At 37.1% G+C, this 23991-nt stretch overlaps 1 protein-coding gene across 1 annotated transcript in view; it reads left to right on the top strand.

Annotated features, from left to right (window-relative positions):
• The window catches only part of dclk1a (doublecortin-like kinase 1a), a 351798-nt gene that overhangs the window by 303633 nt on the left and 24174 nt on the right, over positions 1-23991 (top strand). The window contains exons 15-16 of the mRNA XM_060826980.1: positions 3782-3895; positions 14934-15007. Of these exons, the coding sequence (XP_060682963.1) occupies positions 3782-3895; positions 14934-15007 (188 nt within the window). The remainder of the gene's footprint in view (positions 1-3781; positions 3896-14933; positions 15008-23991) is intronic.

Raw genomic sequence — 23991 nt, 5'->3', positions numbered from 1 at the left:
ATATCCAATTATATACATAATGGAAAATGGCATTTCTGGCAAATTGAGCAACTCTATTGGTGGACAGAAATGTAGAATAGTAGTTGATCAGCATGTTCATATTAAAAGGAGCATCCTGGCATGTTAACAAGTATACTGTTTTACTTTAAATCTATTTTACCAAATATAACATTTTACAGCAGATGGATTTTTTTTAATTGGAAGGGTTTTCACAGGAGAGACACAAAATAAGTGTGATTATTTCCACTGTGCCAACTTTTTAAAAAGGCATTTTTAAAAATAATCTTGACTGGTTTCCTATTTTAAAATGTACAATTTGTTCAAGAAAATTTGCAATTAGATAGATTTTTTTTGTTAAACAAAGATATTAAGGGATATAGGCTGAAGTGTTAGGCCAATGATCAGGCATGATGTCTTTAAATAGTGGAAAGAGTTGAGGGGCTAAATAGTCTACTACTGTTATTTTGTTACAGTCTTTCTATAATGTTTAAGATTTTAAGAGACTAAAACTCCATGTAAAATCAGAGAATAATACATATAAATGGACCAGTTGCTTTTGAATGATTAAAGACTATTCCCATACACCGGGAAACAGAGCAAAAAGCTACGGTTGACTGTCGATTTGAAGTTAACAGTCTGGGAAGATCACTTTTTGTAAATATTATTTTGTGCCTTTCTATTTATGAGACACTTTTTAAGAACTTTGCACACATTCCAGTATTACTCAAATTAGAATTAGTTCCTTTTCCCACAGCAGACTATTCACAGAGTACTTAAACTGTATTTTAGTGTGTCAGCCATAACTCTTTTAGTAGACTGGACAAAGTTCCAGGTCCAAGCCCCACTTCAGGGCTTGAGCGTAAAATTATGCTGATGCATTTGTATGTGCTCATGAAATGTTGCACTGTGGAGGTGCCATTTTTCAGTTGAAATGTTGCATTTCATTAAACCTGCTGACTAGAGTAGATGTGAAAGATCCCATGGCATCCTTTCTGTAGAAGAACAGGGAAGTTACTCCTGGTGTCCTGATCCATATCTATCTTTCAACCAACATGACAAGAAACAAATCATCACTCGTCATCATCACTTTCCTACCTGTACGAGTTTGCTGTGAGCAAGTTGCCAACAGATTTCCTACAGTACAACAGTGACCACACTTCAAAAGTGTTTCATTGACTATAAATGTTTGAGATGTCTCATGCTATATAAGTGCAAGATTTTCTTTCTTCCATCCCTGGTATCTTGGGATCTTTCCCTTTAAAATTGTTTTACAAATGCAAGTTGTTGCTGATAGATCATCATATCGAATGCTTCTAATTTTATTGCATGATATTCAGTGCTGATTCATAGCATTACATCGTTGCTTCGATTTACATAGCATCTCTTTAATTAGATTTTTTTTTCATTCATTTATATGTGAATGTTGCTGATAGGACCATCACTTAGTTCCCATCCCTTACTTCACTTTAAGATGGTTTTATTGAGCCATCTTCTTGAATTTGAGTTCATAAGAAGTAGGTACTCCCATAGTATTGTATGGAGGGAGTTTCATGACTTTGAGCCAGTGACAATGAAAGACTCACAACATGGTTCAAAATCAGGATTGTGTGTAACTCGGAGAGGAACTTCCAGGCAGTGGCATTCCTACGTGCTTACCTTGTTTGTTCTTCATAGTATGGGAGATGCACTGGAGGAAGCCTTGGTGAACTGCTGTATTGCATCCTCAAGGTGAAGTAAACTTCTGCTATTGTGGCTTAATGATGGAGAAAGTAAACATTAAAGATAGTAGATGGGGTACTAATCAAGTAGGTTTTAATTATTATTAGATTCCCTACAGGTCCTTCAGTCCAACAAGTCCATACTGACCCTCTGAAGAGTAACCCACCCAGACACATTAACCCTGACTCATGCACCTAACACTATGGGCAATTTAGCATTGCCTATTCTCCTGTCCAGCACACCTTTGGATTGTGGGAGGAAACCGGAGCAAACCCTCACAGACTCCACACAGACAATCACCCGAGGCAGGAATCAAATCCGGGTCACTGGCTCTGTGAGGTAGTAGTGCTAACCGCTGAGCCACCATGCCACCCTGTTTTTGTCAAACTTCATGGGTGTTGTCGAATCTGTGCTCATCAAGGCAAGTATTTCATTGACTATTGCCTTGCAGAAGTTGCATTTGGGGAGTTGGGAGGTGAGTTACTCGCTACAGAATTCTCAGCCTCAGATCTATTCTAGGTACTGTATTTATACGGCTGGTCCAGTTCAGTTTATCATTGCCCTGAAAAATATCATGATCAAATCTGAGAAGAAACAATGACTGTTTCCAGATCAAAATCAACAATGCTGATGGAAGGAATGAACCTTCCAGCCAAGGCATGTTGTAACCAATATAATTATTGCTGGAAAAACAAATAAGAACATATTTAAAAGCAGCAAATCAGTTAGTTATGCAGTGAGTCAAAACATTAAAAATTGCAGTTTGAAGGCAAAAGAAAGTGCTAAAGTTCCCCTTTTCATCTTGGATCTAGATGTGGCTGCATTGCAAATAACTGAAATCAAAGGCTACACTTATCATTCCAAGAGTAACACTAATTTGAGCCAGGCGAAAGTGAGGACTGCAGATGCTGGAGATTAGAGTCGAGAGTGTGGTGCTGGAAAAACACAGCAAGTTGGGCAGCATCCAAGGAGCAGGAGAATCGACGTTTCAGGCAAAAGCCCTTCATCAGGAATTTATTAACTTGAGCAGTCCTATTTCAACTGATCCTCTGGTTGAAAATTCTCACCTTCACAGGACGTAATGCATATTTTAGCACTGGTTGACTTCAAGGTGACCAAAGTGAGAAGTAGAAATGTTACACTGTTTAAGTAAAGGGTTTAAATGTTCAGTTTTGGTATTTGATGGGATATTAGAGCACTTTGGTCTTCAGGTATCCATGGTACATCTGACATGGGAGTACCTGATAGGGAACTTGCTAAATTCTACATTGACAGAAGGCATTTGATATGCTTTCCTTTATTGGCCAGTGCATTGAGAATAGGAGTTGGGAGGTCACGTTGCAGCTGTACAGGACATTGGTTAGGCCACGATTGGAATGCTGCATGCAATTCTGGTCTCCCTGCTATAGGAAGGATGTTGTGAAACTTGAAAGGGTTCAGAAAAGACAAGGATGTTGCGAGGGTTGGAGGGTTTGAGTTATAGGGAGAGGCAAAATAGACTGGGGCTAATTTCCCTGGAGTGTTGGAGGCTGAGGGATGATCTTATAGAAGTTTGTAAAGTCATGAGGGGCTTGGATAGGGTAAATGGACAAAATCTTTTTCCTGGACGGCATACATTTAAGGTGAGACGGGAAAGTTTTAAAAGGGACCTAAGGGGCAACTTCTTCATGCAGATGGCGTGCATGTATGGACTGAGATGGTGTGCATGTATGGACTGAGCTGCCAGAGGAAGTTGTGGAGGCTAGTACAATTATAGCATTTAAAAGGCATCTGAATTGGTATGTGATTAAGAAGGGTTTAGAGGGATATGGGCCAAGTGCTGGCAAATGGGACTAGATTTATTTAGGATATCTGGTCAGGATGGACGAGTTGGACTGAAAGGTCTGTTTCCATGCTGTATGCCTCTATGACTCTCTGACAAACATAAAGTATATAAATCCCATTACTCCTATTTCAGCATCATGCCAGCTTGTAATTTTCAGAGAGGTGGAAAAATTGTTTGAAAAATAGTTTTCATAACATAACTTGCCTTACTTTTACCTTTTTATCCCTTTTCCTGTAGGATGATGGGTTGCCAGAGAATGAGTATCAACTATCGGTGGCTGGAAAGTTGCAGAAACACTTTAACACAGGCCCCAAACCGAGCAATACTTCAGCTGGAGTGTCTGTGATAGCAGTAAGCATCAATAATTATTAATCATTGACATTATATCCTGGAAATGACAGTATTCATTTTGTAACTGACATGGTTAAAATTCAAAGAAACATTGTTTTTCTTTCTCAGTTCCTTGATAAAGTACCTATATTTTTCTTAGCCTATCTACCCACCCTCCAAAATAAAAATAAACATCATAATGCAGTGGAATCCATGGGAACTGTAAATGCTCTGCTGTTTATTTTGTTTTAAAAACTGAAATCTCTGCAAAGAGGGATAAACAGAAACACTGATTTTCATTGTTTAATATAGTTTCTGTCAGCAAAACAAAATGGATACTGTAAATTCAACAACATTAGTGAAATTTATATATTTAGACCTAAAATATAAATGCTCAGACATTTTTTTGCAGGGTGCTTATTGAATGGAACAACTTTTCATGATTAGCCTTGATAAGAATCCTGTAGTGCAAGGGAGAAAGATGATGTGGTGCAAAAGTCTACACAAGGATGAGACAGACCTAAAAAGGACTGGCTTAGTGCAGTCTTGATGATAAATGGTTCTGTCATCATATCATGTTGTACTCCACATATTTAATATCCATTCATACTGATAGATCATGAGTTGGAAAGGTTGCAATTACAAAACTTCCTTTTAAAAAAAAAATTGGCAATTCCTTCATTTTAATATGCAGAATAACTTTCTGCTGATCTCATTTTACTTTACTGCACATTTTCATGGCATCAAATGGCATAGTCTGTGAACTAGTGGCCCAGCGTAGTCTAATTCCATCTCAGAAATAATAACTAGACTGAAAAACCAATGAAGACATTCATGTTGTTGGAACTTGTTTGTCAATAGCAATGAAGTATTTGTGCCAATCTAGATCCCGTCTCTGTGTATAAAATACATATATAACAGGAGATTTTAAATCTGGCAGGAACATAAATAAATAGTTTAAATTTGGATTGTTTCAATAATACACCCTTGAAGTATCATCGGTAATGTTGCAAAGTGTGCTATTCTGATGTCAGCAAAATCTTCCAGGCTAGCATATGCATACACTGAAAAATAACAGAAATAAGACTAGCTAAAAATTAGCTACACTATTTTTGTTCTCCATCCCTTTATATATTGTCATGATTTTTAGATAAAAATAGAACAATAATTGTGAAAGTGCATGTAAAACTATGATTCTGTTGTAAAATATTTATACCTTAGCATGTGTAAATTGAGGAAAGGTATGAATAAAGGAGATATTTTTAAGCTGACAAAGTTTAACTAACAGAGTATGACAAGAATCATACTTGGGGCTCAGCTATTTACTTTATATTAAAGACTTAGATGAGGGGATTGTGTGTAACATGTACAGTTTTTCTGCCAACATAATGTTATATGAAACAGCTAGTGGCAAGGAAGATGCAAAAAAGATGCAGAGGATTGTAGACAGGTTGAGGAGTCAGCAAGTACGTGGCAAATGGAATACAATGTTCGTGAAATTATCTGCTTTGGTACAAAACTATTTTAAAGACATGCAGTTTGAATGGTGAGAGACTGAGAAATGTTTTCACATTTGGGGATTGAGGAATGAGTGACCTTGTACATGAATCACAGAAAATTAATCTGCAGGTAAAGGATTACAATCTAAGACTAAAGAAATCTTATTGCAATTATAGTCATGAGACCACACTTGCATTGTGTGTAGCTTTGGTCTTTTTGCCTAAGGAAGGATATATTTGTGCTAGAGGGACTGTAATAAAGATTTATGAAACTGGTTCCTGGGATGGTGGTTTTGTCTTACATGGTCAAGCTTCTGGAGGAACCTTGACATTAAAACAATAAGAAGTGAGCTAATTGAAGCATAGATTCTTAAAGGAATTGACAGCGTAGATGCCGAGAAAATGATTCCTTTAGCTGAGGACTCCGGAACATGCAGTCTTAAAATAAGGGACCGGCTATATAAGACTGAGCTGAGGAGAATCTACTTCATTCAACAAATTATTAATCTGGGAATTTTGTATCCGAAGAAGCTGTGAAAGCTTAGTTGTTAGTATACTGAAGGCAAAGGTTGATAGGTTTTTTGACACCAAGGAGATATGCAAATGGGACATGAAGGTGAAATTGAGGTAAAAGATCAGCCACCAACTTTTTCAACAACAGAGCTTGAAGAGCTAATAGACAACTTCTGCATCCATTTTAAATGTTCTGAATAACTCACTGAAATTATTCACTATGGCACCATAATGATTCTGTTAACATTTTCAGCTTTATTTAAACATCAAACCCTCATAATCTAAATAATGAGAGGCTTTCTGAACAATTATTATAACTCAATCCAAAATATAAACAAGTATGAAAAATTAATAAAAAAACAAAATTGATTTTCATTCATAAATAACTTACTGTTGCACCATAGCATGTGTACAATTCACCTCTGTATGTAGGCGAAATGACCATCACAATAGGCAATTCCTGGCCAGCAAGTTTGCTCTTTGTACTTCAGTATATTAACTAAACAGTATACCATGTAAGTAATATGTGAAATATCAGGTGTGTTTTTTACTTTAAAAATTATTTTGTTGTAACTTGTTAGTTCATAATTACAAGAAGTGAGACAAAATAAGAAAAATATTTAATAATTTTCTTTTGCTGTTCACTTATTTTTAGCAAGAAGGCTGAGGTCCTTTTATGATACCCCTCAAAAATGTTGTTTCCAATACTAAAGTACAAACAGAAAATGCTGATAACATATAGCATCTGAAAGGAAAATAGTATGTTAATGTTTTAGATAGGATGTGTTAGAATCAATGGGCCTAGCTTATATTTCCAGCATTTTGTGTTTATTTCAGATTTTCAGCTTTCCAACTTTTTATTGCTCTATAATTATTTTAACTCATCAACCTCATTCCCACTACAGTGTTCCCATTCTTATCTATAGTTAAGTTCTAACCTCTTCTTACAATGTGCTTCTTGCATAAGTATGTTTGGAAAACTTTCAAATAGACAATTACAGGTTTAATAAAAGCAACTCCCTCTCTAACAGCACTGTGGGCTTACCTATAGGAAATAGACTGCAATGGTTCATGAAGACAGCTTACCACCACCTTCTTAAGATTCACTGGGATGGGCAATAAATGTTGGCCCAGCAAATGTTCCCCATACCTTATGAATGATTAAAAACAACTACCGTAGGCACGCAAATCTGTTCTGGTACAAACCTGTTGCACAGCTTTGCAATACCCAGTGCATAGGAATAGAAGAGCTTAAATGATAGCAAGACTCAATAATTTACAGCATCATTGCTCTAGTATAATGGGTCATCAGGAGTATAAAAACTCATTGGAAAATTAATTAAGGGGCCATCTGTTATGTAGCTGTCCGTTGGTCTTGATTATATGCTTACATTGTTTGCTGAACTTGTGTAACAACAGTTTATCTATACTTTAATACTAATCCATAGGCTTTGAATCTATTTGGGATATCTTGAGGATGTGAAAGGTGCTATAGAAAAGTAAGTTATTCGCAAAAAGAAAAATAGAATTTTCGGTAATTCACAGAGCACAACTATTTAACACACAGATTATCTAGTCTTTGTTTAATTTTTGGTTGTAGAAGCTTGCTGTACATAATGGGCTACTACTTTTTCCTACAGTACAACAGTGACTACTTCTCAAAAATAATTAATCGTCTGTAAAGTGTTTTAGGTTACCCTGAGGCCATTGAAGGTGATCTATATTAGTAAGGCTTTCTTTGCCTTTGACAGTCTGCTAATTAATTTTGCATGAAGTTTTGTGGTGTTGATTGGAATAGTTAACCATAGCCATAAATTTATTTCCATTTTACGACCAAATGGATTTTTCAAAGTTACTTATTTCTACTTTTGGCCTTTCTGGGTTAGACATTGTTGCTAACAAATATTGTGTTTTCCTACACAAAATATTGTTTGAAAATTGCTATTCTATAAGGAGAAGTATTGTTGTTACATCATTTTTCTTGTAGAGATTGCTGTAGCAACATAGCTTTTTTTTTGACAGGGTTAGTAGATGAACTGAAAGCAAGGGATTAAATCACCAAACTAGAAACAGCAAGAATTTGATGTATTTGATGGAAGTGGCTTCCATTTGACACTTCATTTATTAAAAGCTTTGCCAAAGACTGTTAATTAAAATTACATTTCATCAAATTACTTCAACCAAAAATAGCCTATTTAACCTTGGTTAAAAGTAATCTGTATTCATAATTATATTTACATTGCTTTGGAGTCAGTTTTTTCATTCTTTAATTGTTTGCTGATTTATTTGTAGCTGTCATAAATAAAATAGTTAATCTGACAGAGACTGTAAAAAAATGCTACAATTAAGTCTGTGTTAGAAACTCTAATCCACCCTGTGTTACTACAGTCTGATTATAGGAAAGGTCACTAATTTAAGACTTGCACAGCAAAATAGCAGAGTGCAATTGCCAAAGCATTTGTGAAAATCCTGTAAATCCATACAATAAAAATGGAATTCGAATTATTCAGTCACCACAGTGGTTAAATTATGAATAAATTGAAATGTAGAATATCATCCCCCAAACAAAGCTCCAAAGTACACATGTAATAATGAAGAATTTTGATCTTTTGTAGCAAGTGTAAAACAGTGGGTCATTGTCATGAGTTTTATTACTGTTTTTAATATCATTTGATTATTGCATATATTGGCATTATCTAATCCCAAATTGTAGTCCAATTTTTCTGTCTTCTCAGCAAAATATAAATTTGTAAGGTACAACGAAACTCCTAATAGGCGTTAAATAATCATTTGGGATATTGTACTTATAACATGGTGGTCGATTAATATGTATAAAAATTGGACTGTTCCATGACTATACCTGCATTGAGGGTGGTACAGTATCAATTCATTAAATTGGTTCCTGGAATGACAGGGTTGTCCTATGATAAGAGGCCGACTAAGTTAAATCTATATCATCTGGAGTTTAGAAGAATGAGTGTTTATCTTATTGAAGCATCCAATATTCTTGAAGAAATTTGATAGGATAGATATTGAGAGATTGATTCCACTGGTCAGGGATTCTGAAACATGGGGACACAGTCTAAGCAAAAGGAACTGATCATTTAGGCTGAGATGAGAGAAATTACTTAACTGAACAGGTTATGAATCATTGGAATTCTCTAACCCATAGAGTTTAAGGTGCTCCATCATTGGATATGTCTAAGATAGAGATGGACAGAATATGCATTCCTCAGGGAATCCAAGGGATTTGGGAGAGAGTAAGCAAGTGGAGTTGAAGTCTAGAATAGCCATGATTGTATTGAATGCTGGAGCAGGCTCAAAGGCCATATGGTCCACTTATGCTCCAAACTCTTGTGTTCTTTAATGATTCAAACAATATTAGAAAATACTGGAATTGCTCTACAGTTCAATTGCTGTGTATATCCAGAAGGTTTGTTTGGTTCATCGCAGCTACTACAGCATTTTGCTTTTGTTGACATAACAAACAGTTGCTCTTTAACCAATGTGTTTGGATATTTACTGCATAATATCTAATACAAGATATGTGTTGCACAATACATTTTCAATGCAGTCTATCAGTTGGATGGAGTGAGTGTAACATTCTTAGCCACAGTGGGAAAAAGAAAATCTAATCAGTAAAATAACCAGACCTCTTGTTTGCACAAACCTGGAAACCGTAACCAGTAGCTTAGATAATGATGTGAATGTTGGAGAGCTAAAAATTAAATGGACCGAAAACATAGAAAGATTAGAACAATGATAGTTGTATTGCATTCTGAAGGTATTTCTTGATCGAGTATAAAAAATTATTTTTGATATTATGAAAAGTTTTTCATTATTTGTTAATGTTCCTGTAAAAATATGATTCTACATCGTTACTGTAATTTTAAATTATTTGCAATAGAAATGTAGGGAGAACTTGCTAGTAAAGTGGGTTGCTAAATTAAATAAATTCCATCCCTAATACAATACTGCAAGCCTTGTAATCTAAATAATGTCAGAATTTTCTGATGGCTGAGTAAGTGTGTCCTGTTGTATGCTCCCAGATTTGCTACTTAGTTAGTCCTAGATTCAGTAATCTAGGATGACAGCAGGGGCCTCTGCCCTTGACCTAGGATGTAGAACAAAATGGCCAAATTCCTCCTATAATCCCTGCTGGAGATGTCAGTGCGTGTCAATGTCAAATGAGGACAAAGCTAAGCTTTTCTATGATGGTCATGTGACAGTGCTGTTGAGATGTAAAATGTGGTGAGGAAAAACATGAATATTTTAAGCACTGTCCAGGGACTTCTGACAGAAGTTGCACAGTTTCCTATTTCAATGGTTCATCAAATGTCTGGTAGTAGGTTATAATACATCTGATGGCAAGCAAGAGGAGTAAGTTTTAACTTAGGCTGTTCACTATAGATTTGGTTAAAAATTCAAAGTAATTGATTTTGTGTCCATTTTACAAATTATGTTCTATTAAGTACTAGGATCGGTAACAGTCAATTACAGGATATTGTATGTAAGCTGCCAGTGTTAACCCTTTTCTGTTCAGTTGCGCTCCTATTTTTACATATTTTTCAAAAGCTGTTTCTTTTAACTTCACAAAGTCCACTTTAATACTCTATCTTAAATGCATATTAATGACAACTTTCACATCTAAGAATTTTATTTTTAAAAAAGACCTTCCCCTCTGCATCTAATGAGAGGATTAGACACTGAATAGTACAGAATTAGTTGTATCTGTCAGAGGGATTGACTTTTAATGGAAATAGGCTATTTCAGTTTCATGTTTTGCTCTTGAAATAATTTACATATTAGATACTACATTTCTGCACTGGTTTTGCTTTTGACCCCAGGGTGACCACAGGACTTCAATCAGATATGTCTTCTTTGTTCAATTCTTTGACATGTTCTATGAGTTGAGAATAACCTCTAACCTCTAACATATCCTGTGAGGCCAGTCATTTCTGTTGGGGTCAGGCACAAAATGGCTAAGGTTTCTAACAGGATATGCCTGGTGGTGAGGAGTTGTTTCCTCACGTACTTGCCTTCTGGAACTTCTAAGCTAATGTAACCTCTTTTACCTAAATTATATTTTCTTAAATTATAATTAATTTTTACAAAGTTCTGCAGAGGGTTTGAGCTATAAACTGAATAAGCTGGGCTAATGTTCCTAGAGTGTCAGAGACTGAGGGATGACCTTATTCAAATGACTTTCATATATTTTAATATTCACTATTAATCATAGATTCATAAATCTGGCCTATGAGATGCAATAATGGTCATAATATTGTAAGGGATATTACAGTAATTTAAGTTATTGATACTTGTTGAAGCAAAGAAATACACTGTAGATAGGTTTCCTTTCTACGTTCACCCTGAACAGAAAGTAGTAAATAAAATCCTTGCAAAATTAACATTAGCATCAATTAGCTTAGCAGGAATGAGGTCACCAAAAATATTGCTATTGTATTGTAATCTTACAAGTTTGAGAACTAGTGCAATTTCTCATTTAAATTAGTTTCTATTAGAATTATTACAAATTCTATTAGTAAATCAAACTTGTTAACCTTTTGTAAATAATTTATTGAAATAACTGTCAACAATAGCTGGAAATTAATGTTTTATATTAACATATCCTACAAAGGAGGTCCAGTGATAGTACAACATTCACTAAGTTTTCAATTGTACCATGTAAAATATTTTTAAGCTTTACTTGTTAAATTTGGAAGGGTCATTGTAGAGTCATAGGGATGTACAACATGGAAACACACCCCTAGGTCCAACCAGTCCACACTGACCAGATATCCTAAATTAATCTAGTCCTATTTACCAGCAAATGCTCCATATCCCTCTAAATCCTTCCTATTCATATACCCATCCGGATGCCTTTTAAATGCTGTAATTGTACCAGCCTCTACTACTTAATCTGGCAACTCATTCCATTCATGCATCACATGTGAAAAAGTTGCCCCTTAGGTACCTTTAAATCTTTCCTGTCTCACCTCAAACCAATGCCCTCTCATTTTAGACTCCCCAAGCATGGGGAAAAGACCTTGACTGTTCACCCTATCCATGCCCCTCATGATTTTATGAACTTTGATAAGGTCACCCCTCAGCTTCCAGTGCTCCAGGAAAATTAGCCCCAGCCTATGCAGCTTATAGCTCAAACCCTCTGACCCTGGCAACATCCTTGTAAATCTTTTCTGAACCCTTTCAAGTTTCTTAATATCCTTTCTTTGGCAAGGAGACCAGAATTGAAGACAGTGTTCCAAAAGTGGCCTAACCAATGTCCTTTACAGCCACAACAACTCCTAACTCCTATACTCAATGCAGTGACCAATAAAAACAAGCATACCAAATGCCTTCTCCACTACTTTGTCTACCTGCACCTCCACTTTCAAGGAACTATGCACCTGCACTCCACGGTCCCTTTGTTTGGCAATACTCCGGAGGGCCCTCCCAATAAGTATATAGGTTCTGCCCTGATTTGGCCTACCAAAATACAGCACCTCACATTCATCTAAATTAAACTTCATCTACCACTCCCTGGCCCATCTGATCAAGGTCCCATTGCACTCTGAAGTAACCCATCATCTGCAAATGTACTAACCACACCTCCTATAGTCACATCCAAAACATTTGTATAACTAATAAGTTGATTAATAGTATCCCTATAGAGCAGAAGGAGACCATTCAACCCATCACATCTGCACCAATCCTTTGAAGGGCATCCCGCCCTATCCCCATAATCCTACATCTCTCATGACTAATTCACTTAGCCTGCACACTAACAGCAAAATAGCATTGCCAGTCCATCTGATCTGCACATCTTCAGATTGTGGGAAGAAACCAGAGCACCAGCAGAAACAGTGAGAATTTGCAAACTCCACACAAACAGTCACCCAAATCTGGAATTGAACCCAGTTCCCTGGCACTGTGAAGCAGCAGTGCGAACCACTTAGCTACCATGCCACCTATTAATTATTTTAAAAGTGGTAATCCTTAAATAACATACAGAAGAGAAATGAGAATTAACTAATTGCTGGAGACTTAACTGTTACATTCTTTCATGCCATTTAAAGAAAGTTACAAAAAAAATTTGCACAAATTAAACAACCACCAGATGGCATCTGTGGGTAAGAGGAAATGGCTTCCATCTGTTAAAAGCAATGGATATGATCAAATGAAGAGCGTGGATATAGCTTGAGGGCAGTTTCTCAGAATAAAAAAAACGTTTTGGTAATGTGTAAGATGTGCCAAAGCACAACAACACAAATTGGACAACATTTTATATAGAAAAGCTTTATATTTATGGTCAGAAAATGCCTTTCCTTGTGAGTTCAATTTAAACAGAAACAGTTGCAGTTTAAACTGGTATTTTTAGCTTGGAATAAATAGACAGCCAAACAAAAAAGGATTTTGGTCATATGGTGTAGTCATATGGTATCATGATTTTCAAGATGACCACTTGCAACTGAACTGGCACCATCTGTTAGAAAAAAATAAATAAATGCCATACGAAACATCTATTTTAAAGATAATAACAGTGATATGAAGTAAGACCTAATTTTATTCAGAACTGACCTGACTGATTCTAAAACTTGATCTGCTGTTTTATTAACCCATATTTTAAAATTGACAATAATACTGGCTAATTCTGCATTTCGGCTTTAAAGGTTCAAATAGAGAAAAAAAATTTTGCTTTGTGAAAAAAAACTTGTGTGTAATATTTCTGAATAAATAATAGACTTCAGATGTTTTCCAAAATAAAATATATGACATATTATAACATAATTTATAAATTAAAAAAACCTACATGTTACGTATGCAATTTTAATAAAGTATTAGACCTAAGACTAATTAAAGTTCCATCAGTTTTTAATGTATAAAATGTTTAAATAATTTAAGATTTCATTCAGTATTTTAAAATCAATGCTAGATGTTATAACCAAACTGTGTGCAATCCTTAAAATAATTTGAAATATGTAGTGGCAGAGCCAGCCTTTCTAAACGGTTTTTATACCTGTGTTTTTCACATCCTCATGCTCAATGAACCACAGACTCTTAAGCTGATTGCGTGATACATCCCAGGCTGTAGGTTCTGGATATTTAGCCATTAAGAGAAATGCTGATATGAGACAATTATGTCCAGTCATCTCTTGCATTCCCTCTTAAATAAAAAGTCATTACAGCAAAGGCAATGTTCTTTGCCTAAGCATTGATATTTGAACTCTTATTATAAAACCCAAGTGTAGCAAGTGAGTTAGAGTGACAAATAGCTCTGGAACCTCAAAGCCACGGTCAGCAGTTAGGAAGTGAGAGGCCCACTGTTGTGCTAACAATGAGTGGCTTGTACTTGGTACCAGTACCTTAACCCTTTAAGCACTAGTTCATTGTACTCCATGTAGCCAATTTTGAAAAGGATGGTTAATGATTATAACAGAAAATATATTAAGGAATGATTAAAAAGCAGGAGAAATATATTACGCAGAAATATAATTAGAAAAATAAGATAACCGTGCATAGACGTATTGTTAAACCTGGAACAGTATTTTTGGTACAAGCAGCTGTATAAAAAATAATCAGACAGCATATTGTTGCATGTCAAACTGTGAACACTATTGTATTGTTTAAAATCCCTATCATTTCCTGTACATAGATTATTCTAAATTAAATGGAACTAAAGTGATAGATCCATGGAATCAAATGAATCAAGTTTAAATGGTGTGAATTATAAAATTTGCTAAATCAATCTGCTATGTTGTAATTGACTGGTTGTAATTATTTTAAGAATTAAAACTGCAGCTTGTTACAGCATTATAGAGACTATATATTATGTGAGATTTGCATGTTATTTATAATTAAGTAATGCAGCATCGAGACTTTCCCAAACCTGCAATTTGACGATATTTGTAAATTTGAAATTGGTAAAATGTTACCAGACTAATGTCTGTAGCTCTGTATGAGTAAGTAGCAGGCTGGTCTCGTCATGGGTCTGGTGGGTATGGGGACACAATGGCAATCCACTGAGTTGCCGATTTCTCTCTGCTCAGCTGGACCAGGGGTTTTCCATCAACCGATCAGAGTCATTGGACTACTACCAGCAACCAGGAATGTATTGGATAAGGTATGAAATGGTGCAGTGCCAACAGTCAGTGTTTCCATGACAACGTGCTGGCAGTCTCCATTAACCTTACTTCAGCTGTCAGTTTATGCAACTAAAACTGTGCCTTTGATTTATCAAGTCCATATGCTGCTTTATCAGTCTCATTTCAATGTACAAACACCAAACCACTCATTTTATTTTCCACCCATGAGTCACGCTGACATTGCAAGCTTATACCCATTCTAATTTATATATGTTTAACTTAAATTTTCATCATTTTACATGTGGACCTGAAAAGTAATACAGCCGTAATCAGGTTAAAAGAGACGGCCTGTTCTTATTGCAGTATTTTGCATGTACTGGAAGTGGATGTATGTTGAAGAGTGGGATGGGCAGGCATTGAAAATGATCCTTGCCAGGTGGTGAAAAACAGCCAGATAGTGAATTGACCACCTAATTTACATGGTGTCCTATTTTCTTTTGCACTAAAGCCAAGCGAATAGAAAATTAGCCATGGTGCATATCATGCTGCTGATTGGTGATAAACTAGTTTCATGCCCAAGAATGATTTGTGTAGATCAAATAAGAACTTAATCAGTCAGATACTCCAGTAGGGTGTTTTTTTTCCCCACTTTTGAAACATTTACATTTGTTAATCTGCTCCACTTCTCATATTCCTTTTTGAATTGGTAGAAAACTAAATCCTCATATTATGTCAAGCATAACTTTCCCTGTTATATAGCTTCTGTCTTAGTTTTGCCCTTTTATGTATCCATCTCCCCACATCCTAATTAGGTTTTTAATGTGAACAACTGAGCCAGAGACTTGGTTCTTATTTTCATTGCCAATCCTGGCACACTCTTAGCCAGCTGGCTTGCATTATTGGCTTGCAGAACATCCCATTTGATAATTGGCTTGTACTCTATTTTAAATATGAATAATTTTATATTTTGGTTTTTCTTTCTTTTAGACTGTACAGTATTTTTCCAAACTCATGTCTTCCAGTTTATAATTGGATCTGTCACAGATCCATTTACTCTCAACCATCTGGTAGAGAGGACTGATGTGACTCTTCCAGAATTGACTTCAGGATTGTACAGTAATATCCAGGAAATCTCATACAAATCAGGTTGAGCACAGTTTTTTTTCGATGTCTCTCACTTTTTGTACAAAATTGAAAAATTGGTTCACGTTTGATACTCCACTTACTTGCTTGGTTGGGAATTGATTCAACTTAGGAAAGTACCACCTTCTGCTTCAGTAGCAATGCAGCCGCAAGAAACTAATCATTAAAAAATAAACCATTCCACAAATATAAAATCTGTTTCTCATAGCAACAGAGGTTGTTCAGTAATTTCGATATGGTATACACTGTTTAAAAAAAAATTCACTTTGTTTGACAAGGCGTAATCTCAAAAAATGTTTTTATAATAACACTTAATAGCAGAGAAAAGTTGCAGTTCACATCAAATCAGTAATTTCCATTTATTTAAATCTACAAGGATGTAACAGATCCTCTGGAGGAATACGAAATCATTGTCAGCAACTTCTTTATATCGGTATTTAATTGTGGAAGTGTAGAAGCCAGAAGCTGCTATCAGTTTTGCAGAGTTAAAACAATAAACAATTATTGACAGTTTCACCATTTTTAAAACCACAAAATCCAGATTAGTGTTTTTTTACCAGTACTGACTAACAGTGCAAATTACTCCCAATAAGTGTAAATGTTGTACATTGTGGTAAATTTATACTTTAATATAGACTGTTTTTTCATCTTCTGTATTGTTCACAGTCAATGCCACTTGTCACATTCACAATAGCATTTTGTGTTTTACTGCCATACATATTTTATTTGAGTGTAAAGGTTGAATGTTAAGTATTTGTTGACCTAACTAAAGAGGTCCTGTTATTCTAGAGGGTATGAATTATTATTTAGAATGGAATTTTATGTTTGCAGGCTGGATACAAAATAATGACAGTTCTTATAGATGCCATCAATGTTTAGCATCAGTATTTTTTATAGCAGTATTCTTCACAGTCTAAAAGTAGGTGACAACAGTCTACATCGAAAGATGATTGGTGTACCCATATCATCAGTATGTGCTTGCAATCCTGCCATTAGTTCTGATGTTTGGAGGCAGCAGAAATATTTTCTTTGTGTATGGGCATATATTCAGTCACATACATACAAAGAACTTGTGAAAGAAAGAATATGCATTTGTTTAGTACCTAATTGCATCCTAAGGATATCACAAAGCTCTTTACAACCATGAATCACTGTTTGAAATGCAGTCACTTCAATTCTCAAGTCATTTGTTCAATTTTTTTTGGTCAGTTCTGTTTATAGATTAATGCAATAGCTATTTTCTGCACGGAAATAACTGCACAGAGGTCAGAATCCCGACACCAAGTCACCCTTTATTTATGTGTGCATAGTACTTGACACCGGTCCGGCTTCCTCAGAGCCAGCTCTCAATGAACAAAACCTCTGACATTCCTGCTTATACCTGTCAGCCAGTCCTCCCTGATTGAACCACGTTAATAGCCCCAGTCAGGGAACTTATATTCTATGAGGTCCACCCGGCTGACCTCATTATAATCACTACATCCCTTCTTCTCAATATCGAGGCACATAGGCCTGTTCTTTTTCTTGTAGCCTCTACTGGGGCATTTTCACACCGGATTTAGTTCCTCTGACTGTATGCCAGGAGTGTCTTGCAAGAAATTCTTCTTCAGATGGCAAAGATGTCAAGGCTGCGACATCCGCTGATGTCCATCTCAGACTCCGAGGTTTCTTTGACACTAGATGTGAGGGAGAGCCCGTGGTTCTGGCAGCCTTTCTGGCTATTCTGAAGGGCTGGGTGTGTTTTGCTCCTGCCCTGTTTCTGAGTTTGCAGCATTCGTGTGGTCCACATGCTTGCTCAAGACCACCTCACCTCCCACACTTTGTACATCACAGGATTTGACCTCACATCAACCATGCCTCTTACCCGTCCTAGACCATTTCTGTAGTTTCAACACCAAACTCCATCCCCTGAAGTAAACAGTCTCTATCGCTTAGAGGAGTTTTGTGTCCAGCATTGGCATTCCTGATGTTGTTTCAACCCCCTGCCACCCCCCCTTCCCAGGTCCAGGAACATCAGGTTTAACCTGATATGGAGTCTTCTACCGATTATCAACTCTGCTGAAGTTATCCCTTTGTTGCCTGAAGAGTGGTCCAATAATCAAATCAGATCAACAACAGTTTGGTATGGAGTGAAGCTGTAAGCTGTTTCTTTAAGCTTGCATTCAAAGTCAGACCATTCAATTTCAGGAAGTGCTTGAATTCCCTGCTGGTAAAAGATGGCTCATTGTCTGTGACCAATACTTCCTGGAGTCCATATATTACAAAAGATGTGCGCAGCTTTTCAATCATCATCCCTGTGTTTGATGAATAAACTCTGAATGTCCAACTACTTTGAGTGGGTGTTCACAATGACTAAGAATGTTGAGCCCATGAAAGGACTAGCACAGTCGACATGTAACTGAGTCCAGGCTTTACCCGGCCATTCCCACAAGTGTGTGGGAGCTGCTGGTGGTGACTTTTGTCTTTGTTGGCACTCTGGGTCCTGCGTCACCAATGCAGCTTTGAAGGCATCCAATCCTGGCTAACAAAAATAACTTCCCACCAACAACTTCATTTTGGAAACTCCTGAATGACCTTGGTGGAGTTCATCCAGTATCTGGCAGCGACCTTTACTTGGGACAATCACTCTTGCTCCCCATAACAATGTGTTGTCTGCTATAGTGATCTGGTTTCACTGGGTCCAGCAAGATTTCAGTTCTGATTTTCATGGCCCTTTGGCTCCGCCCATCATAACCAGTTGTTTTAGTTTTGCCAGGATCAGATCTTTTTGCATCCACAGTCTGATGTCATCAGCGGTGACTGGAAGGGTGTACAGAATGTTTACAACCAGAATGGACTCTTCCTGTGGTGACACCACTAGTGGTGTGTCTGCCAGTGAGAGGTGGCAGAAGGCATCTGCATTTGCGAATTGATGTTGCAGATGGTGTTCCAAATTGTAATTACATGCATTTAAAATGAGACCATTGAATTCAGCCTAAAGCTACAGGCAGCATGGCCTTGTCCTCTTTGAGTAGCCATAGTAAGGGTTTGTATACTACTACTGTTATAAATTTGCATCCATAAAAGTTATTGGTAAACTTCCTTGCACCACAGATGACTGCCAAACCTTCCTTCTATCTGGGTATATTTGCACTCTGCATCAGCCCAAATCTGGAAAACATACACTCTCGGGCATTCCTCTCCATTGGGCCATCTGTGAGTCAACACTACCCAATACTGTACGGAGGGGTGTTGGATGTCTGCATCAGATCTCACTTGGGATCATAGTGTACCAGCATCTCAGATGACAATAGCTGCTTCTTTAATTCCCTAAAGGTTACACCTTGGCTACAAGACCACTTCCAAGACTGCCCCTTTTTTCAATCAAAGATGATGTAAGGGTGCCAAGGTGGAGGCCAGGTTATATGAACTTTCCATAATAATTCAACAATCCGATGAAAGATCTGAGCTCAGGTACAGACGTGAGCGCCGGGGCACCTTTGATCACCCTCACTTTATCTTTCAATGGGTATAACCCAGTCTTATTGACACTGTAGTCTAAGTAGGTCACTTGGGGTGACTGGAACATACATTTTTCCCTTCTTGGGTGTACACCCATCTTGGAGAAAACTCTAAGGACTATGTCCATGTTCATTAAATGCTCTTTATTGGTCTTCCCTGTTGTTAGCATGTCATCTAGATAAATGGCGACCTGAGGTAGATCTTGTAAAATATTCTCCATTGTCTGCTGAAAAATAGGACAGGATGACAATACCCCAAATGGCAGTCTCGTATTTTGGTACAGACCTAATGGGTATTAATCATAGCATAGTTCTGGGAAGCCTCATCTAACCACAATTGCAGGTACGCATGGCTCATGTCCAGCTTTGTGAAGGACAGCCCCCTCACCAACTTTGCACATGTCGTTTATGTAAGGCATTGGGATTTTATCCAGCTGCAAGAATTGGTATGCAATTTGTTTAAAATCCCCACACAGTCAAACTGAGCCGTCAGGCTTCACAATTGGTACGACCAGTGCTGCTCATTCTGCAAAGTGGACTGACTTAATGATTCCTTCACTTTCCATTCTCCTGATTTCTGCCTCTACTTTTAAGGCAAAAGACACTAGGCGGACCTTGCAGAATTGTGGAGTTGCTTCGTGGTCAACATGCAAGGTGGCTTTGGTCCCTTTGATACCCACTAGACCTTCCGAAACAACTTCCGGGTATTTATTTCACTCAGGCAGCTATTTACTAGGTGAAAAACGTTCAGCCAATCTAGGTGAACCTTTCTCAACCAATTTCACTCCATTAAGCTTGGGCCCGAGCCTTTTACTACAATCAGCAGGAACTCAACCTGCTTCTTCTCAGAGGAAACCGGAACTGAAGTTGTTCCCTTAATCTGTGAATATTCCCTGGTATAGGTTCTCAGTCCTGCCAAGGTCTTACTCAAACTTAAGGGCTGGAGTCCAGAGCAAATGTATTAAAGACTGCATCTGCAATCACTGATAAAGCTGCATCGGTATCAACGTCCAGTAGAACCAGATGACCTTTTAACCAGACATTAATTTTGATTGGTTCTGCTTTGGATGTTGCTAAGTAATTTGACTGTTCCAATCCAGAGGTAGGTGGGCTTTCTAGAATGTGCACACTTCTGGATATCAGCTTTTATGAGTTCTCTAACTCAGTTCAAGTCTAGTGTCTTGAATCTGTTTACCAGTAGCAGCAACAACAATGGCTTGCTGGCCCAGATCCTGAAGAAAATGTTAAGCCTGAGGCTTGCCTTTGTTTGGGCTTTTGCTGTGGAGATTTTAAAGTCCCTCTGCTCAGAGTATATCCTGAATGAGGGTGTGCAATCACCTTCACTCAAGTGGTGTCCCCCAAGCTCAGTCTCCCTGGCGAGGATGTCCACTTCCATCAGCATACCCTGGAACACATTTGCTCCACTTTGCCACATTTTCTAATGACAAAGTCAGTTGTAGTGCCTGTTTGAAGTCCAGTCGGGATTCAGTGTGTACATGCTTTTGCATGATTACGTCTTTAATACTATATACCAAACAGTCTCTCAGCATCTCATTAAGAGTTAACCAAAGTCACATGCCTCTTCTAGTTGTCTTAACTTCATCAAAAATCCCAACATGGATTCTCCTGGTTCTCGAACTGCTGAGTAAAACTGCTCAAAATAAAAAGGCTTGGAGTGGCAATATTGCTTAACTAGATTTGTCAACTCTTGAAAGGTGTTAGTATCTGGTGCCTCAGAAAATATTAGACTCCTAATAACTGAAAACATTGCAGGTCCACAAGCTGTCAGGAGAATAATTCCTTGCTTTTCATCTGCGTCATTTACCCTTTAAAAAAAAAGTATTCTTTCTACATACTGGGCCCAGTCTTTGACGGCAGGATCAAACTAGTCAAGCTTCTCAAATAACAGCATGATGCTAGAATTGCTTACCCAACTCAAAGATGGCTGCTGCGAGTGGATTTCTTCAGGAGCATTTTTTTCTCTCTCGTCACTGCGGAAATAACTCCACAGAGGCCAGTATCCAATCCCCAAGTTATCCTTTTTGTACACATGTATAGTATTTGACATTGGTCCAGCTAGCACTGAACCAGCTCCTAGAGTGAAAATAACCCCTGACACTTCTGTTTTTATCTTTTAGCCACAGCCCCCTGATTAGACCAGGTTAACAGCCTCAATCAGGGAACTCATACTCTGCTATGTTCACCTGGCTGACCTCATCACAATCACTTCATAGCCCAGTTCTCTCACATTGTAATAAGTCAAATTTAAGTTGGCATGTGATACAAATGGCTACTAGTCTCTTTTTTTCTTTGAGTTATTTCTTTTTGCTCTGATATTCCAAAAGGTAGATTATGTAAACCACTTTATTTTTCTCTGGTCTGTATTTCACTCTGTCCACCAATTCAACTGCAATTACTCTGAAGTTTCATCCTTAATATATTTAAAGACATTGACCTCTATAACTATCTGCTTGCTTAATCATTATTTATTTCTTCTTTGTCAGTGCCTCTGGGTCGAGAATGGCTTACTTTTGTTTGGCTTGCTTATTGGCTCATCCTTAGTACTTTTCCCTCTTGTTAGTTCTTACCAAAATGTTTTCTCTGGGATTACTCACAATAATCATCATTCATAAACTTTTGCAAATGTATTCCTTATTCCTCCTGGTTAATTTGCTAGGATAAAGCCATTCTCCCCATGAATTTCATTCATTCCAAACATAAATATAATGGATCAAAAATTATTGCTAAATTGCACTGATTAAATTACAAATTCAATTCATACCTCACAATCAAATTGACAAAATCAGTAATTCATACCCTACAAGATATTTTTATGTCCCAAGTGAAAGACTGATAAAGGCACTCGCGAGTTAAGTTGCTTAGCTACCAACTAATAGTTGACAATTATATCAACTGATTTATGCAAAAATAATTCTACTGATAATCCAACATGACTATATCCCTCCAATGGGAGTGGCCTCTCTTGGAGATTGCTTATAAGTAAACTGAGAACTCTTTGTTTTGGGCAATTAAGCCATTTGCTGAGAAGACTCCCATCATCGATAGATCATGTCTGATTTTCCACAAGTGACTTTTGCTGACAATACTTCACTGTTTCAACACTGAAGTTTCTTCACAGATCAGCTAAGAGGAAAGTCATAGTTTGTACCCAACTAACTGGAAAATAGTCAAGAATAGTTGTGTTTTGATCTTACACTCATTTTTGAACATTTTATAAATAAAACAATGGCTGCATGAAGCAAAGGAATTAAAAGGTGCTACACTCATAAACCTACTGAATTTTCAATTTTTGAATTGAATTGTTGAAAGAGGTTATTGATTTTATACTTTTGGCTATTCACTCTGAATTAATTACAGTGTTTGCACTGAATCCATATTATCAGAAAAATGAACGGTGACCTTGAAATAAGTCAAATTGAACAATTATTGCCCTATAAAATGAAAATTGTCAACGTAGCATTTTGAACATTATAAAGAACTTAAATGAAGCTTTTTTTTAATTTTCAAATAAAATCAGCAATCTTTTGTGCAGGCTTAGTGTATAATAATGGGGTCGGAAAATGGGCGGAGCAAAGTAAAACACTTATTTCACTCCTTTGGGAGAAGAAATGACTTCGCACTCCAGTCTTAAAGGAGTGTCCCCTTATTTTGTAACCATGTCCCCTTGTTGGAGATTGGTCATTTCTCACTCTCACTCTCAGCCCTGTCCAGGCTCTTCAGAACCTTATATGTTTCAATAAGATCACCCCTTGTTCTTTCCTAAAAGTCCATCTACTTAATTAATTGATGTACCTGCATGGTAATTTCTGGTGTTTCATGCACAAGAACACCCAAATCCCTCTGCACTGCACCTTTTTTGGAGTTTCTCTCCATTTAGTGCCTTTTGATTCTTCCTACCAATGTGAATGACCTCATATTTTCCAACATTAAACTCCATCTGCCAAGTTTTGCACATTCATTCAACCTATCTATATCCTCTTGCCAAGTCATTATGTTCTCGTCACAATAAACCCACCTACTTTATTTACCTTCAGTAAATTTGGATACACTATACTCTGCCTCATTCTCCTCCAAGTCATTAATATACCTTATATACTCTAGTAATAGTCAATCTCATGTAAAAGTCGACCCCCCCCCCCCACACACACACACACACTTTTGGCCAAATAACCGGGAATTTTCCATATATCTTATGTAAAAATCAACCCTAGTTATTCACAGATAATAGATCAATGTTTATGAGTCAGTGTGCCTGCTGTCACATTCTGCTCCAGCTTTCCATCTGCTGGTTGTTCCACTCCACTCCCAGTGTTCCAATCTGCTCGCTGATGTGCTCCACTCCTGGTTTTCAGAATTAC

The sequence above is a fragment of the Hemiscyllium ocellatum genome, chromosome 6 (assembly GCF_020745735.1).
Source record: "Hemiscyllium ocellatum isolate sHemOce1 chromosome 6, sHemOce1.pat.X.cur, whole genome shotgun sequence".
NCBI classification, from domain to species: domain Eukaryota; kingdom Metazoa; phylum Chordata; class Chondrichthyes; order Orectolobiformes; family Hemiscylliidae; genus Hemiscyllium; species Hemiscyllium ocellatum.
The sequence above is the reverse complement of the archived record's forward strand: the minus strand, read 5'-3'. Positions and strand labels throughout refer to the sequence as shown.